The following is an 18449-nucleotide window of genomic DNA, read 5'->3' on the forward strand; positions in this document are numbered from 1 at the left end:
CTATTTGATGCCCTGTTTTTATGTATTTTTTGGGTTAAAGGGGTACAACGGAAAACAATAATTGTTTTTCAAATCAACTGGTGCCAGAAAGTTAAACAGATTTGTAAATGACTTCTATTGAAAAATCTCAATCCTTACAGTACTTATCAGCTGCTGTATGCTTCACAGGAAGTTGTATTTCTTTCTGGAGTTCTTTTTAGAATAAAATAGGTACAGTATAAAAATAGATATTTAGCAATAACATATCATATATATATATATATATATATATATATATATATATATATATATATATATATATATATTATTATTATTATTATTATTATAGTACAAACATTATGAAAATGGAGAAAAGTGATTAAAAAAACAGTTAAGAATTATTCAGAAATTTTCTACCCAGGTTAGTAAGAAAGGATAAATCAATTATTAATTATATAATATACAATATTAGATGCTTAAAGTACTGTAGTCAGTATTTATTGCACAATTGGCCAATATTGCCAATAGGAAAAAACAAGCTTTACGTGTCACCAAAGCTTTGTTTAAAGGATATCTGTCATCAGTGTCACTCACAATAACCTGTTGGTACAGGCTGGCAGTGCAGGTGATACTGATGATAATGTTGCTTTCCTATCCCCGATCAGTTGCTCTGTTTGTCCATATCTTCATGTTGGACATTAATGTATGTCTCTTCCACACAAAACCTAGGAAATGTGGACATTTGTGTTGAGTGCGAAGATTCACAATTCGAATATTTATTGGGAATTTCACATATTCGCAAATATTGTGAACATAGCGCTTTATATTCGCAATTACGAATATTTGTAATTTTTTTTCCCACAGAACACATCACAGTGATCTCATCCTTCCCTGCTTCCAGCTTGTGGTCTAAAGAAGGCTCCTATATTACTGTACTGTATTAGACTGGAGAGCAAATATTCGTGAATATGAGAATATTCTCATATTCGCGAATATCCTCATATTTGCGAATATCGTCACTAAAATTAAATAGATAATGATGATATTCGTGAATATGACATGACAATATTCAGAATGAAAAATGTCATAGACCCATTATCACTTCTGTATAGACCAAGAATATTAGGAGATAAATAGATAATATAGATAGATAGGTATATAGTTATCCGCACGCGCATACGCGCATGCGCATTGACACAAAACAAAAATAACTGCGAATATATTGAATATGCAAATTTTGAGAATATAGAACAAATATTTGTCCATATATTTGCGAAATATCGCAAACTTGGATATGGCCTGTGCCGCTCATCACTAGTGGACATATGGGGTCCTGATCTAGTTTAGGAAATCAATTTTATGGCTACAGATGTTTTGTGGCTTGAAAACATGTACAATTTCCTATACATTGAAATGCTGCATTCTAAATAGGATTTTTTGTTTCATGATTTACATGAAGCTTTCTGGGCTTTTAATTAAGTTGATTTTAGCTGACACTTTTATTTACATCCTTAATACAGATAAAAAAAAAAGTGGTCGTATTATGCTTCTGCAAAAGTGGCCTTATTATGTGTTTTAGACACTATTTGTGGCTCACTCAAAAAAGGGTGTGGCTTAACAGTGCCACAGTGATGAATTTGCCATATCCTTAGACTGTCATATTTCGGTTTATGTTGTCTAGCTGTTAAACATCATCAATAAGTAGCATAAATCACAAAAATTGTGTCAGAACCTATAGGGTTAAAAGGTTCTGACAGGTTCTTTGTTGTTTTTTGTTGCTGGGTTATGCCCGGCTGTCTGACTGGTCAGCTGACCTTCATTGGAGCACCTGTTCTGGCTCCATATAAGCTGGCAGTCTACTACCAGTTGGTGCTTGCTATAGAGCTCAGTTTGTACTCTAGATAGCTGTCATCTGTATTTGTTATATCTGATTTTTTGAACCTTTGGCTCCTCTCTCTGACTATTCTCTCTGGTATTAGCGATTTTGTACTGTGACATCTCCTGGCTTCAGACGCGGACTGATTGAGTGAGTGTTTAGTCTTTTTTTGTTAGTCTGTCTGTTATCCTCTGTCCCCGGACCTAAGTCTGTGTCATTGTAGTTTATTATTTTGACAAATAGACCCCTCACATATATAGGAAGGGACTGTCTTCATGGCTGTGGACCTGGTATTTTGGACAGATACGCAAGTAGGCAGGGACAGGGGGAGTAGGTGAGAATAGTGTGCACTCCTTCCCTGTCCATTCCTGACATTATAGCAAGCCCATATACCTGCAATTGCTCTGCTCCTGCATTATGGAGGCAATGTCGGCTTTGGTGGAGCAAATGCAGGGCTTGACTAAGTTGGTCCAGGATTTAGCTGAGAAGGTACCGCAGCAAGAGTTGTCTCAATCTCAGTCTAAAATAAACCAGTATTTGACTGGGAGACTTAAACATCAGGAACAGCTTAATCAGAGATTGTTTTCCAGAATCTTGGAGTTTGAGTCTTCTCAGTCTCAGTCAGTATTATTTTAGACCTTGACTCAGAGACTGCAAGATCAGGAGCACTTAGTTCAGAGCTTGCTAGCCAGAATTCGGGAGCTGGAGTCTGCCTGACCTCAGGTGTCATCTGCTTCTGCTTCCGCTCCTGTGGAGCCACAAGTTAGTCTCCCTGACCGATTTTCGGGTAACCACAAAATTTTTAAAATCTTTTGTGAGAGGTGCAAATTGTATTTCCAGTTATGGCCTTACACATCTGGTACTGAGACCCAAAGAGTGGGTATCGTTATGTCTCTTGCAAGGGGGTCCACAGGAATGGGTATTTTCCCTTGGTCCCGATGCTCCAGAGTTGTCCTCAGTGGACTTCTTATTTGTGGGATTTTGTCTTTTGTACACTGAACTGGACTGCGCTGCATATGCTGAGAGTCAATTGCTTACATTAAAGCAAAGCCGCAGACCAGTAGAGGAATACTGTGCAGATTTGCAGATACTATGCAGAAGTGGTGTGTGGCCTCCAACTGGAATGCTCCAGCCTTGATTTGTCAGTTCAGACTAGGGTTATCTGACACCTTAAAGGACATGCTTGTTACATATCCCTCTCTTGACACCCTTGACCAAGCCATGACTCTAGCTGTACGTTTGGATAGACGTTTGCGAGAACGCAAACGGGAGTGTTCTTCATCCTCTGTTTCTCCTGTCCTGCTTCATTCCTCTCCTGTTTCCAAATCTATCCCTGAGGATTAGTTTATTATTTTGACAAAAACGCCCCTCACGTATATAGGAAGGGACTGTCTTAGTGGTTGTGGACCAGTTATTTTGGTCAGGTACGCAAGTAGGCAGGGACAGGGGGAGTGTGTGAGAATAGTGTGCATTTCTTCCTTGTCCATTCCTGACGAATGCCAATAAAAAGTACAGCTCATCACACAAAAAATAAGCCCTCACACAATGGCGTCAGACGACAAATAAAAAAAGTTATGGCTATTAGAACAGGACAACATAAAAAATGAGGAAAAAGGGATTTTGTTGAGAAAAGGAGAAAACAGATGTATAAATTGGGTATAGCCATAATCATACCAAACAACAGAATAAAAATAAAATCATTTTCACTATACAGTTAATGCCATAAAAAATAATTTTTTCACGAAAATCTCAGAATTGCTTTGCTAAGTAAAGGAATGTCAGAGATTTTACCACTTAAAGAGACACATACCAGACTTGAAATATTAGGCTTAGCCATGAAGATTAAAAACAGGCGGCATCCTTAAGGGGTTAAACATTCATGGAAGTATTACTTTCTGATACACTGGCATTTGTTTCTGGCATGAGAATTCCAAAAGTATCTGGCCAAAAGTACAACTTTTTGTCAACATTTTATTTTAGGATTATCTGATTTCTTATTTATGAAACAGTGATGACATCATAGTTATATACCGTAAATCAATTTGAAGAATCATCAAATGTTTTTGAAATTTTTATTGAAAAGCCATTCACCAAGTTCTATTAATTCTCTAGGCTGCACTTTGGTACTTCTAAGCATTTGAAGACAAATGTATATTTTGCACATGAAAAACAAATATTAATCAAACGTTTCATAGAAGTGCACTTTATTTTTCAGAGACATACGAGATGTCAATAATAGAATCAGGCATTGCTGGAGACATTGTTGGAACACTTTTGGCCTACGACATTGACATTGGCAAAAATGCAGAAATTACATATTCAATAGAAGAAAGGGGGGATTACAATATGTTCAATATAAGTACTGATAGTTTGACGCAAGAAGGAATAATAACACTAAACAAGGTAAATAACTTTGTTCTGCTTTGCTGTTTTGATTGAATTATTTTTATAAATGAATGTGTGTTTTTATTTTTTTTTGTCATGAAAGTATCTTCCACATGACCTGTTAGTTTTCAAAAGATTATAGCACTTTGTAACTGTAGGAGCCGCCTTGTCATTTTGATATCACAAACTGCTCTTCCAGCAAAACAATGTTATTTTTCAGATAATAACAAGAGAGCCTTTGCTCCAAGAAGGTGTGTAAAAAAGGTTTATTACCCAGCATGCAACGTGTTTCACTGTAACAGGGGCTTCCTCAGGCATTATGCCTCAGGAAGCTGCTGTTGCAGTGAAACGTGTTGCATGCTGGGAATAAACATTTTATACACACCTTCTTAGAGTAAAGTCTCTCTTGGCACCCACCAGAAAATCCCATCGTTTTCCTGGATGAGTTGTTTGTGATATTGTAGTGTTATTTGATTGGGAAGGCTGCAGACAGATGCCACAGTACATCCTTCTATGCTGTTTCCAAAGTTGTGCTTGGGCTGCACAACCAACAGGGGTAGGCACAAATTCCCTCTTGGCATTTTACACATTCTCATGGTAATGCACAACGGAGCCCTTTTTGTTTTTATTATAGTCCCTTGATATGTTGATCACTGGTCCCTTCAGTACAATTGCCAAGGCTATATTGTGTTTATATTTTAGTCATTAGCTTATTTACAACACCTACATTTACTGTGTAATTTACTATATACAAGCTTATTTTCCATATTTCTCTTTCCTTGTTCTTTCTTCAGCCTTGACATTAAAACCACCCACTATCTATTGTGTATTGGTTCACCTTTATGCCATTAAAACAGCTCTGATCCATCAGGGTATGGACTCCACCAGACTTTTGATGATGCCCTATGGTATCTTGCACCAAGACAATAGTGGTAGACCTTAAAATCCTTTAAATTGGGAGATTGATCAACTGTTTTTCCAGCATTTCCCACAGATGCCTTATTACACATATTTTTGGGGAATTTGGAGACAGTCTGATCTATTTTTCTTCAAACATTTCACAACATAACAGGGTGCATTGTGAAAGAGGTCACTGCCATTAGAATATACTGTTATGATGATCGGAGTAACTTGGATTGTAATAGTAGGTGAGACATGTAAAAATAAAATCCCCAGGAATGACCAGGGCACCACACTACCTCCACTGGCTTGCCTTCTTCCTATAGCATATCATGATGCCATCTCCTTCCCAAGTTAGAGATGCTTGGCGAAACTGTGATTCATCAGATCAGACAGGTTAACTTTATTGCCCATATGCATCAGTGAACCTTCAGTGCCCGTGAACCTGTTGAAAGTTCACCAGTTGTCCTTCCTCTAAAGTCTTTTGGTAGGTATTATTAAAGGGGTACTCTGCCCCTAGACATCTTATTCCCTATCGAAAGGATAGGGGATGAGATATCTGATTGTGGGGGTCCTGCCACTGAGGAACCCTGTGATCTCGGCCTACGGAACCCCAGACAACCGGTGCACCGAGTGAACTTTGCACTGTGCCGGATGACTGGTGATGCTGGGCAGAGGCTCATGATGTCGTGGCCATGCCCCCTCAATGCAAGTCTATGGGAGGGGGCGTGATGGCCATCACGCCCCCTCCCATAGACTTGCATTGAGGGGGTGTGGTCATGATGTCACGAGCATTGCACCCTGCACTGCACTGCACCCAACACTCAAAACGAATGTTGGGTGCAGCAGGGAGATCACAGGGGTCCCCAGTGGCGGGACCCCTGTGATCAGACATCTTATCCCCTATCCTTTGGATAGGGGATATAAGGATGTCTGGGGCAGAGTACCCCTTTAACCACTGCATACGAGGAACACCATACAAGGTGCCATTATGATGATGATCTCACACAGTTGTCTTGCTTGGCATTTTTCAAGCTTCCAACACATGTCAAGAACTGACTGGTCATTTTTTGCCTCATACCTCCAACTCTCTTACAGGTTCCATCACAAGATTATCAGCCTTACATGTCAGTGGTTTTACTGTTATGGCTGAAGAACTAAATTTGAAACCATGGAAATGTTTCACATGTATCTTCTATAGAATTTCTTATTTTCCTTTTTTCTACCTGTAACATATTTAGCTAGTTGACTTTGAAAGCAGAAACAGAAGATACAACATTCAAGTAAGAGCAGAGAACACAAACAAACCTGAACTATTTGACACGGCGACCATAAGAATCTATGTTGTTGATGTAGATGAACCTCCAGTGTTTCTTGAAAGACAATATTTCATGGAAATACCTGAAAATGCCACGGTTGGGTCATATGTTGGTTCTGTGACTGCGAAAGACCCTGACAACACTAATGCCATAATAAGGTAAAAACATACAAAGCTGTTTTTTTTTTTTCTAACTAGGCTGTGAGAATTTTAGGGTCATAAGTACAAGTAGATACATGCACAAATGCAAAAGGCCACAATATACATAGGGAATAAATAAAACTGAGAAAGCAAAACTGTCTAGATATCTGGATTTGCTGATAACAATCAAACACAGCTGAGCTTTCATATCTTAACAAGCTCTGATGAAATGAAAGCTGAACTGGGATTGGTGGTTATCGGCAAATCGAGATATCTAGAGAGTCTTTGCTTTCTCAGAATAAAAATACTCATGTCTACAAAATCTAACTGACAGTACAGCCTGCATCAAAGCACAAACATTACACAAAATCATGAACACACATACTCACATGTTTATATATATATATATATATATATATATATATATATATATATATATATATATATCTATATATATATATATATAGTTATGCTATACAAATTATAATGTTACCTTAATGTAGCTGATGCAAATTCTGATAAATATATGTCACATATCAGACAAGGAAATGGAGATAATCTGCTCTCTGGACCAAATAAATAAATTTCACTATGTATTAGATTAATGGATGAATTCACATGATCAACTGGTTATCAGCTGTTTTTTGCATCATTTTTAAATTTTTTTAATAATATATATATATATATATATATATATATATATATATATATATTATTATTATTATTTTTTTTATTTTTTTACCGTATATACTCGAGTATAAGCCAAGTTTTTCAGCCCGATTTTTCGTGATGAAAACGCCCCCCTCGGCTTATCCTCGAGTGAACTCTCCGCCTGTCAATCCCTTATTAGTGGTTTTCAACCTGCAGACCTCCAGATGTTGCAAAACTACAACTCCCAGCAAGCCCGGACAGCCATCGGCTGTCCGGGCATGCTGGGTGTTGTAGTTTTGAAACCTCTGGAGGTCCGCAGGTTGAAGACCACTGCGGCCTTCGTCATCATCCAGCCCCCCCCCCCTTTTGTTTTGTACTCACCTCCCCTTGGTGGGATGTTAGGGTGAGCTGGTCCGGGCCATCTATGCTGCAGGGACCGTCCAGTGGGTATGGTTAGTCATTGCGGGCTGTCTATTGTCATAGGGGGGACCTCTTCTCCGTGCTTCAGGCCCCGGAGTAGTGACGTTGCCTTGATGATGCCACACAGGGATGTTCATGCGCAACATCCCTGTGCATCGTCGTCAAGGCAACGTCACTACTTTGGGACCGGGGCCGAAGCACGGAGAAGAGGCCCCCCGGTGAAAATGGACAGCCCGCAGCGACTAACCTTCCCCACCGGACGGTCCCTGCAGCATAGATGGGCCGGACCAGCTCACCCTAATGTCCCACTGAGGGGGGATGAGTACAAAACAAAAGGGGGGGGGGGGCTGGATGATGACGAAGGCAGCAGTTTCTGAGCATGCTGGGAGTTGTAGTTTTGAAACCTCTGGAGGTCCGCAGGTTGAAGACCACTGATGAAGGGATTGACGGACGGTGATGATGAAGGGGGGGGTGATTATGAAGGCCGCAGTGGTCTTCAACCTGGGGACCTCCAGAGGTTTCAAAACTACAACTCCCAGCATGCCTGGAAAGCCAATGGCTGTCCGTGCATGCTGGGAGTTGTAGTTTTGCAACATGTGGAGGTCTGCAGGTTGAAGACCACTGATGAAGGGCTTGACAGGGGGTGTTGATGAAGGGGGGGGGATGATGACGGGAGTCTGGAAGATGACGGGGGGTCTGGTTGATTAGATGGGGGGATGATGTATTTCCCACCCTAGGCTTATAGTCGACTCAATAACTTTTCCTGGGTTTTTGGGGTAAAATTAGGGGCCTCGGCTTATATTCGGGTCGGATTATACTCGAGTATATACGGTAAGTAACTTTTTGTAAGGAAGTGACAGGATGCCTTTTTTGAATATTGTTTTTTTGCAGATTTTTTTTTTCTGTGTTAAAGTCCAAGTTTTATTAGATAAAAACAGACAAAACAGGAGAGTTTAACAAGATGCAACAGAATGACAGAATATATCTATATATATATTGTACAAATAATGGATCTATCAGAATCCTGTTTTTCACGTGGCAGAAAAATAAGATTTGTAGACAGTTTAGTTTGGAAAAACAAAAACAGAAAACAAGTAGAGACTGTACAGACCTTTTAGGTAGACATACTGGAGTAAAAGGAATATATGAAATGTATAATAGATATGAATGGTACGGCTGAGTGAATGTAAATTATTTATTCATATAAAATTGATAAAAACCCACTATCATTGCATCCAATGAAGTGGTTATAACAATGGTTATCATATACATTATTATAACCACTTAATTGGACGCAATGATAGTGGGTTAATTTTTATCCATTTTATATGAATAAATAATTTATATTCACTCCATTCATATATATTGTACATTTCATCTCTCTATTTGATTTCTGTACACTAAACATGTAGGGTGTCAGCTTTTTTGCATTCACCTCAGTACTCTGTACTCCTTTACCTCTGTAGTGTGAACCGCCTTATTTTTTCAAAAACTAAAAACATCCAGAAATATGCCAGAAGACTTTTGTGGACACAATAGTGAATCTGGGCCACTGTTTGTGACACCAGCCTAAAGTCTATAGTGCAATATGAAACATACTACAGGACAGTGCATTTCGTCTTTTTGGCATTTTGTGGTTTTTAATGTCTGTGGTGGAGATTTGTCAAAACCTGTGTAGAGAAAGAGTGGTTCAGTTGACCATAACAACCAATCAGATCGCTTCTTTCATTTTTAAAAAGGCCTCTGAATAATGAAAGCTAGAATCGAATTGGCTTCTATGGGCAACTTCACCACCACTGGCCTTAAAAACACCACCAAATGCAAACAAAAAAGGAAATGCACTGTCCTGTAGTGTGTTTCATATTGCACTATAGACCTTGGGCTGGTGTCACAAACAGTGGCCCAGATTTACTAATGTGTATGTGCCACTCTTCTGGTACATTTCTGGCTGGCTTTGTTTTATTTAATTTTTTTCATACTGAACAGTTAATCCCACCCCCATAGTGTCTTTTTTTTTTCCAAAAGAGGGTTGGAACAAAATAAATAATAATAAAAAATAAATAAATAAAAAATAAGTGAAACTCGGTATGGAAAAGCTTTAAAAAATTCATACAAAACAAAACAAAACAAAAAGATTTAGGCAGAAGAAGATTGTATGGTTAGGATACTTATGTTTAATCAGAGACATTTTTGTTAAATTTACATTTCATTTTTCTAGATATGACATTCTTCACAGCAAGTTCTCTGGATTATTTGAAATTGAACCAAATAATGGTTCTGTCTTTACTATTAAATCACTGGATCGAGAAGTAGATTATTGGCATAATATAACAGTAACTGCAACAGAGGCGAGTAAGTGATTGTCTGTGCACGCTCTACATATATACAGTATATAGAAGCATGTGTGACCAGTAGCCAGGCAGAGGACTGTTTGGGAGGTGACTGGGGCAGGAAGACAGCAGTAGAGGGCAGATCTCTGAGCCTAGCTTCTAAGCATGCTGAGTATAAAGGAAGGGGAGGCAGGAAGAAGAAGTGAAGCATGTAAATATACAGGGCAGAACTCCACTTGGTTTCATTGACTTTCATATTGTACTTGTGTAGTGTGCAGCTTTTGTTGAGGAGTTTAGAATTTTTTTGCATTCCATGGTTTTGAATATTGTGCACTGTGAATCTAGGTCTCTAGAAAGATCTTGTCCTAAAATGGCCGATTTTAGGGCTTTACCAAATAGTGCTAAGAACACATTTGAAAGGACTACACTAAGAAGGGTAAGGTTCGAGTACAACACAGCCCTTTTAGGGCAATAACACTGTCTAGGCCTAGAGTGTAATTTTTTGGCTATTTACAGCAAAGAGTTAACAAACAGGCACGCAATTGGCCTGTGTCCTCTCTTTGTTTATAATTTTGACACCTACAGGCTGGAAGTGTGTTTGCATAACCGCTATCATTCTGCACCTGAATGATCTGTTCTGGCTTTGCCAGATTCCATTTCTTTGATGTTTGATGCCGTCTAATAGATGTTTTGCTCTAAATATCAATCATTATCTTGTTCTGATATTTTAAATAGGACTGAATAGAAGTATAAATATAAATTAAAAGGGGTATTTTTTTAAGACCTCCGTTAAATGCCCCGCCAGCCCACAGGCTTTCAGGCTTTATGTAGAGGCCTGTGCCTCTTCATAAATCCCTGCGATCAGGCTGTCTGTGCTCTCTTCTTGAAATCTCCACCAGCTCTGAGTTAGGGAAGATTTCAATCATAGTTTACTATTACTTTTCCCCCTTCTTGTGAAGCTATGCATCTCCGCTGTGAGCTGTGTCTAGATGAAGGCAGTAATGAAGATGTTCAAAAAAATACTTTTGCCAGTATTTCTATAATAAGTATTTTGTTTTCAGTAAGGGATGAGCGAATCAAATCTGACGAATCCGAATTCGTTAGGAATTTCGGGAAAAATTCACATTGCAATGAATCTTTGCAACGAATATCGCCACAATTCGATGGCAAGAATCCCTTCATTAAACTCCATTTAGTGTGGTCCAGGCTCCAGGGCATCTAAGATGGTGGCTCCACACGTCAGGACATGGGGCATGGAACTCTGGGAAGGCGGGAAGACGGGATGACCCTGAAGCATGCAGTCTATCAGCAGCCAGCAATCCCTGTGGTGTCACAGCCCTATAAAATCGGCAGCCATCTTGCAGCGAGTCACTTTTATTATAGAGAGAGAGAGAGGGATAGAGAGCAGTGTGTGTTGCACAGAAAAGCATTTTCATAGCAGCGATTCACCTCAAGCCCAAATCAAGCCTAGGGAAGGGAGAGAGATTGAAAGAGAAAGAGTGCAATTTTGGGTGTACTACACAGCAACTGTGTGCTGCAGCACTGGTTTGTATAACAACTGAAAAGCTAATAGAAGCCAGCCAGTTAGGGTGAGCAGAGCACTAAATGCCCTAATCACCAGCTATTAGTGCCTAATACAGGTTGCATAGCGGAACGTATTGTCCTCTATTAAGTGTAACCTGTGTGTACAATGGTGGTGTACGATTTAATTCCTGTTAAAGTCTTAAGGGCCTAGTTACTGTGAAAGGCCAGCCAAAAGTACACACCTGCTGCTCTTCTAGACAAATACTGTTTTCAGAGTAGTGGAGCGTTTTGTCCTCCCCTCATAAGTGCATACCACATACATACATCTACGTGGTGTACCATTTTGTTCCTTTTATAGTCCTAAGGGCCTAGTTATTGTGAAAGGCCAGCCAAAAGTACACACCTGCTGCTGTTTTAGACAAATACTGTTTTAAGCATAGTGGACAGTATTGTCCTCCCCTCATATAAGCACTGAGTATGTAAGGCAGAGAAGTGCCAGGAAGTGCACAGAGGAGTGGCAGAGGCCTAAATTCATCAGGCGCAGGCAGAGATCACAGCAGACTAGGGGCAAGTGGCAGCAGGAGTCGCAGCAAGAGTCCTGAGCTCCTGGTATCAGCTAGTTGTAGTGTCTTGACCAGCAACCCATCTGCTGCCATTTACTGGTTAACTCGGTCATCCACTTTATCACAAGTGGCATTTGACTACCCAGTCAACAGACGGTGGGTTCCTCAGACATAAGCCTCAGTTGGTATGGCCCCGGATCAGTCCCTGTCCTCCAATTGCCTCTGTCCTACTCTGTTCCCTCCCCCATAGAAGTATCCTATGCTGTGGGTTAAGCTCCACTTTTTAGTCAGGATGATCTACTAGAAGACAGTCAGCAGCTACTGCCCAGCCAAGAAGGGGAGGAGACACCCCCAATTCCTTTGCTAGGAGGGCAAGAAGTGATGAGAAGAGTTGCATGGTAGGTGGTGTTCAGAGAGTTGAGGCTCCTGAAGCACACACTGTTGAGGAACCTGAGGAGGACATCAGTGATGTGCAGACACAACTCGATGATGATGAAGCCAATCACACTTGGGAGTCAGACGCAGAAGGGTCTTCATCATCATCTGGAGAAGAGGGTGGCAGGTTGCACAGGAGATTGCAGTTGAGCCAGCATGGTGGCAGCAGTGGGAAGTCTGGAGCCAAATGTACCCGGGATAGACCACCTGCTTCGCGGCAGCCTACCTGCCCGGGAAGTAGTGAAACAGGGGTCCCTGGAGTCGGCAGCAGTAGCAGTCAATTAGTGTGGAATGTTGGGGGCAGTTGTGGCAGTTTTTCGGAGGATGTTAACATGGCCACATGCAATTAAAAAAAATATCTTTAATCTTTTCAATTGTGAGGCCCTATGGTCTTATCAGACTGATGCCACCTCCAGGCTGTGTCATTCTGTCACCATATGGTCTCCCCTTGCTGCTGCCACCTCCAGGCTGTGTCATTCTTCCGCCATTTTGTCTCCACTGGCTCATGTCAGTATTTTATAGGTTTTCAACCCAAATAAATTCATATCGACCAAAATGGGACACATTAAATTTTTTATAAAATTCGATCATCACTCGTCCTCGTATGTTATCTCTGGAATTACCACAAGAATCCAAAGAAACTGGTTGGAGTGAGAAAAGTCAACCATAACTCATTAAATGAGACAATCAAAGTTTGATACGCAGTTTCGCAGTACTAGACGTTTTACTTACAAGTGCATGGCTTGATATTTTGGACAAGCATTTCATATTGCCAGGATCTACCCAGTAGCCCTCCTGAGTCAGACCTACACCCCTGAGAGGGAGTACAAACTGACACACTACTCTAAAATTGTGCCACTCTAAGGTATCCTTATGCTGCTGCAACCTCTAGGCTTTGTCATTCATTGTGCCACCATGTGATCTTCTTGCTATATTGATCTTGTAATTTGACAGTATTTTTTCAAAGTAAATGCTTTGGGCACCTGGGACACTCAGTCATGAGCATGGTGGTGGTGGTGGGGGGGTGTTAGAGGCAGGGGCTGGGACAGGTGGTAGCTGGCCTCGCGGCAGACCTCCAGCTTGATTTTAAGATGCAAGTACGAGCATTTTCACTGCAGCAACTTCTAGCAGTATGCGCCCACTCATCCAATGGTGCAGAAGCTGAATGTGCTCCTGTCCAAGTTGCTGGGGCTGCAGTCACTCCCTTTTGAAGTGGACACTTAGTCATGAGCATGAGATTGCGCTGAGAGGCAGGGCTGGGACAAGCAGTAGCTGGCCTCGCAGCAGACTGCCAGCTCTATTTTAAGGTACAAGTACGAGCTTTTTCACTGCAGCCACTTATACACTGGAGCAATCATACACTATTGGAGCTGGAATTACCGCAGCTGCCGGCACCAGACTTGCCCTCCAATGGGTCCTCAAAAAAGGATTTAAAGTTTGCTCATTCCAATTACCAGGCTCTGTCAGTGATTCTAATAGTGACGCCTGTGATCTGCATGTCATACTGAATAACAGTATTATTTCACTAACACAGCACACTCCATATGCGTGTTATGACAAGTGTTCTATACCTCTATTGAGGCTCTCTGTTGCCTGGAAATAGCCATTTTTAATAGTGATTTGATGCTAATAAATTCGGACCAAACCCAATTTTTTTGGGAAAATTTGGCGAACTGGTTGAATTGAATTTTTTAAATATGTGCTCATCTCTATTTCCAATGATAGCATTTTACAGAAATTGAACAGTACTAATTTTGAAGTCTGTGGGGGGAATATTCAAAGACTTGTGTTATTAGGGATCTTTTCTTTTTTTTTGCGCTTCAAACAGTGTTAACTGTGCCTCATTTTCAGAAGAGTGTCTGGTCTTTAAAAATTAGGGGCAAATAGCACATAATTTAATACCAGGTATACTTAGTATTAAATCACAGGGTAGGGTGTAGTTTCCTGTGCTATCCAGATACCTGAGGTTACTGCTGTAATCCTATACCCAAGGAATAAAAAGTAAACTAAAAAGAACAAAGATAACAGTCCTCAAAGTTATATGGAAAAAAAATGTCCACATAACTTTGAGTACTGCTATCTTTGGTGTTTTTAGTATACTTGGTATTAACTGTGACACTTTGTGCACCAGAAACTTGTGCTAAACCTTTAACCACTTAACCCCTTAAGGACCGTTTTTGCACTTTAATTTTTTCCTCCTCACCTTTTAAAAATCATAACCTTTTAAATGTTTCACCTAAAAATCCATATGATGGCTTATTTTTTGCTCCACCAATTCTACTTTGCAGGGACATGAGTCATTTTACCCAAAAATCTATGGCGAAACGGGAAAAAAAAATCATTGTGCGACGAAATTGAAGAAAAAATTAAATTTTGTAACTTTTGGGGGCTTCTGTTTCTACGCAGTACATTTTTTGGTAAAAATGACACCTTCTCTTTATTCTGTAGGTCCATATGGTTAAAATGATATGCTACTTATATAGGTTTGATTTTGTCGTACTTCTGGAAAAAATCATAACTACATGCAGGAAAATGTATACGTTTAAAATTGTCATCTTCTGACCCCTATAACTTTTTTATTTTTCTGCGTATGGGGCGGTACGAGAGCTAATCTTTTGCAATGTGATCTGAAGTTTTTATCGGTACCATTTTTGTATTGATTAGACTTTTTGATCGCTTTTTATTAATTTTTTCATGATCTAAAAAGTGACCAAAAATACGCTATTTTGGACTTTGGAATTTTTTTGCGCATACGCCATTGACCGTGTGGTTTAATTAATTACATATTTTTATAATTTGGACATTTATGCACACGGCGATACCACATATGTTTATTTTTATTATGTTTATATATTATTTATATGAAATTTGGGAAAAGGGGGTGATTTAAAATTTTTATAAGGAAGGGGTTAATGTGTGTGTGTGTTAAACTTTTTTAAACTTTTTTTTTTACACTTTTAGTCCCCTTAGGGGACTTTTAGGAGGAATCATTAGATTCCTGATACAGATCACTATGGTTGTATAGAACCATAGTGATCAGTGTGCTCTGTGCTCGAATGATAAAGCCTGGCCCTGCCAGGCTGCATCATTCAGAGAGCCGGAGCCGCCGTGGAAGGAGAGGTAAGCCCTCAGGCTACCTCAGCAGTGGATCGCGGGGGGGGGGGGGGGGGGGCGATCCACCCCACTGGACCACCAGGGACTGAATACAGGCACCTTTAGATCTAAAGGGTTAATAGCCACCCGCGGCGATCGCCACATATCGGCTATTAACGTCAGCCCCCAGCTACAGGAATCAGCTGGGGGCCGGGTGGTATGACGCGGGCTCAAGTCAGGAGCCCGCGTCATACCCGGTTAAGGGCCATTGGACGTGTATACGCGTCCATGGTCCTTAACGGGTTAAGGACCCATGACCTACTGGTATGTCATGAGTCAGCTCCCATTCTATAACGCGGGGCCACGGCGGGTCGGGACCCGTGGCTAATACCGCGCGGCACGGCTATTAACCCTTTAGACGTGGTGTTCAAAGTCGCGTCTAAAGTTACAGTAAAACAATGCCGGTTAGCTTAATGGAAGCCAATTACAAAAGATATTTATTTGGCATAAGAAATCAAATATTAAAAATCATATGTTTAATGACAGTGCCCATTCAAAAATAGGGTGCTAATAGTGAAAAAAAGCCTAGTAGTAGGAAAATCCCATTAAGATTAGTCAGTTGTTAAAAGTTCTAATTCTTTTGTAAAAAAGAATATTTATTTATCAAATTCTTCTTCTTTATTTTTGTGTGCCATTTAGAATTCCCTGCCTTAGTATCACATGTGGCTGTGTTTATTCGAGTTATGGATGTCAATGATAATGCTCCTCAACTTCAAAGCTTACCTGATATTTATGTTTGTGAAAAAGCAAGAATTGGACAGGTAATGTACATGAATAATTTTGAATCAATACTGTAAAAATATAGAGTGATGCATTTCTAATGCTATTGTATTTAACCTTGTTATACTCTTCAGACAACAGGTACATCCGTATTTCAAATTTACACAAGAGCTTCAAACCCTGGGGCCTTGATGAGATTCATTATACAAGTTGTATAACAGGTCTCAGTGTATTGTACGAGTTTCTTAATGCAGAGATTGCTGTCACATCAAGAACATTGTTTTGCAATGCATTGCTTTAGGGCATTACAAAGTTGTGCTCTGAAGATAATTATCAAGTAAAGAGAACACATGCTACAGCTATAAGACTGGTGGGAACCAGACCTCCCAACACTAAGGTTGGAATGGGGGGGCAATGAAAGTATAATTTGATATTTCAAAGGTTGAAGTTTAATTAATTTCTATTTTTGGGCTCATGGTTAGAGTTGAGCGAATCAAATTGGATGAAGTCGAATTCATTCCGAATTTCATGAAAAATTCAATTCAGACCAAATCCGAACTTCGACTCGGTTCCAAATAACAAATTTCTTCATTAGCGACACCCCTGTGATCATCCTGTATAATGTATAGATAAGAAGATTGCAGCGGGTGTCAGGAGTGACACCTGCGGTGATCTGTCCTTAATTGTAGGTACTACTCTTCCCAACATGGAGCACACTCTGCTCCATGCTGGGAGCTGTAGTACGAGCATTAATAGACAGATCGCAGCGGATGTCACTTCTGACACCCGATGGGATTGTCCTGCCACTCTTCTCTGGTCCCACTGTAGTATGAGTATATGTCATATATATACCTATTATTCATATTTCCCACAGAGAGCTGTGATTGGCTGGAACAATCTGGCCAATCACAGCTCTCTGCGGGAAATATGAATAAGTGATGTGAATTCTATTCAGATCACTGGCCAGCCGGAGTATAGTGCAAAGATGCGAGCACAGGAGAAAGCTCCATCTTTGCAATAGATAGGACAATCGCATTGGGTGTAAGGAGTGACACCTGCTGTGATCTGTCCTTAACTGCAGGTACTACTGCTCCCAACATGGAGCACACTCTGCATTAATAGACAGATCACAGTGGGTCTCACTTTTTACACCTGATGGGATCGTCCTGTATAATGTATAGATGCGGGCGGCTGGCCTCTCTTCTCTGGTCCCACTGTAGTATGAGTATATGCCATATATATATACCTATTATTCATATTTCCCACAGAGAGCTGTGATTGGCTGAAACCATCTGGCCAATCACAGCTCTTTGCGGCAAATATGAATAAGTGATGTGAATAGACTTCACGTCACTTATTCATATTTGGCCGTCCAAAGTATAGTGCAGTGATGTGAGAGCAGGAGAAAGCCACTCCATCTCCAAAAGAAAGGACAATCGTATTGGGTGTCAGGAGTGACACCCGGGGCAATCTGTCTATTAGTACAGGTACTACAGCTCCCATGCAGGTAGTAGTAGTACTACCTACAAATTAAAAAAAAATAGGAAAAAAAGTGAAACACACACACTTTATTAAACACAATACTAAAATACATTACTAATAAAAAAATGTATTATAAAAAATATAATTCACCCACTCAAGAAGTAATTCACACTGCTGCTCTTTCAATGATCACAGTATATACTCCGAGATAAGTTCACAGTCTGTGCATAGCATAGCATATACTCAGGGCATAATTCACACTGATCTTGCGCTTGAATTCAAAAGTGGAAATATTCACAATCACTGTTGGTGAATTTTAAATGCTGTAAATACTGGTGCCCGGGCCTTATGCATCACACTCAACTTATCACTGGATGAGGTGGGACATCTCTGTGGCCGGCGATAAGCTGAGCTGCAGTGTGATGCGTTGGGCCCTAAAAGCAGGATGAAGACCACACCAGAGGATGGAAGAGCGATACCAGAAACATCAGGGGAGCGGCAGTAGGTAAATCAAAACTTATTATTTTATTTGTTTATTAAAAATTTTATTTAAAATTTTAGATTTTTTTTAT

General features: G+C 40.2%; 1 protein-coding gene across 1 annotated transcript in view; it reads left to right on the forward strand.

Annotated features, from left to right (window-relative positions):
• The window catches only part of LOC130273935 (cadherin-19-like), a 173022-nt gene that overhangs the window by 116472 nt on the left and 38101 nt on the right, over positions 1–18449 (forward strand). The window contains exons 6-9 of the mRNA XM_056521485.1: positions 4071–4258; positions 6382–6617; positions 9889–10022; positions 16315–16436. Coding sequence (XP_056377460.1) covers positions 4071–4258; positions 6382–6617; positions 9889–10022; positions 16315–16436 — 680 coding nt within the window. The remainder of the gene's footprint in view (positions 1–4070; positions 4259–6381; positions 6618–9888; positions 10023–16314; positions 16437–18449) is intronic.

This window comes from Hyla sarda, chromosome 5 (assembly GCF_029499605.1).
Source record: "Hyla sarda isolate aHylSar1 chromosome 5, aHylSar1.hap1, whole genome shotgun sequence".
In the NCBI taxonomy this organism is placed as follows: domain Eukaryota; kingdom Metazoa; phylum Chordata; class Amphibia; order Anura; family Hylidae; genus Hyla; species Hyla sarda.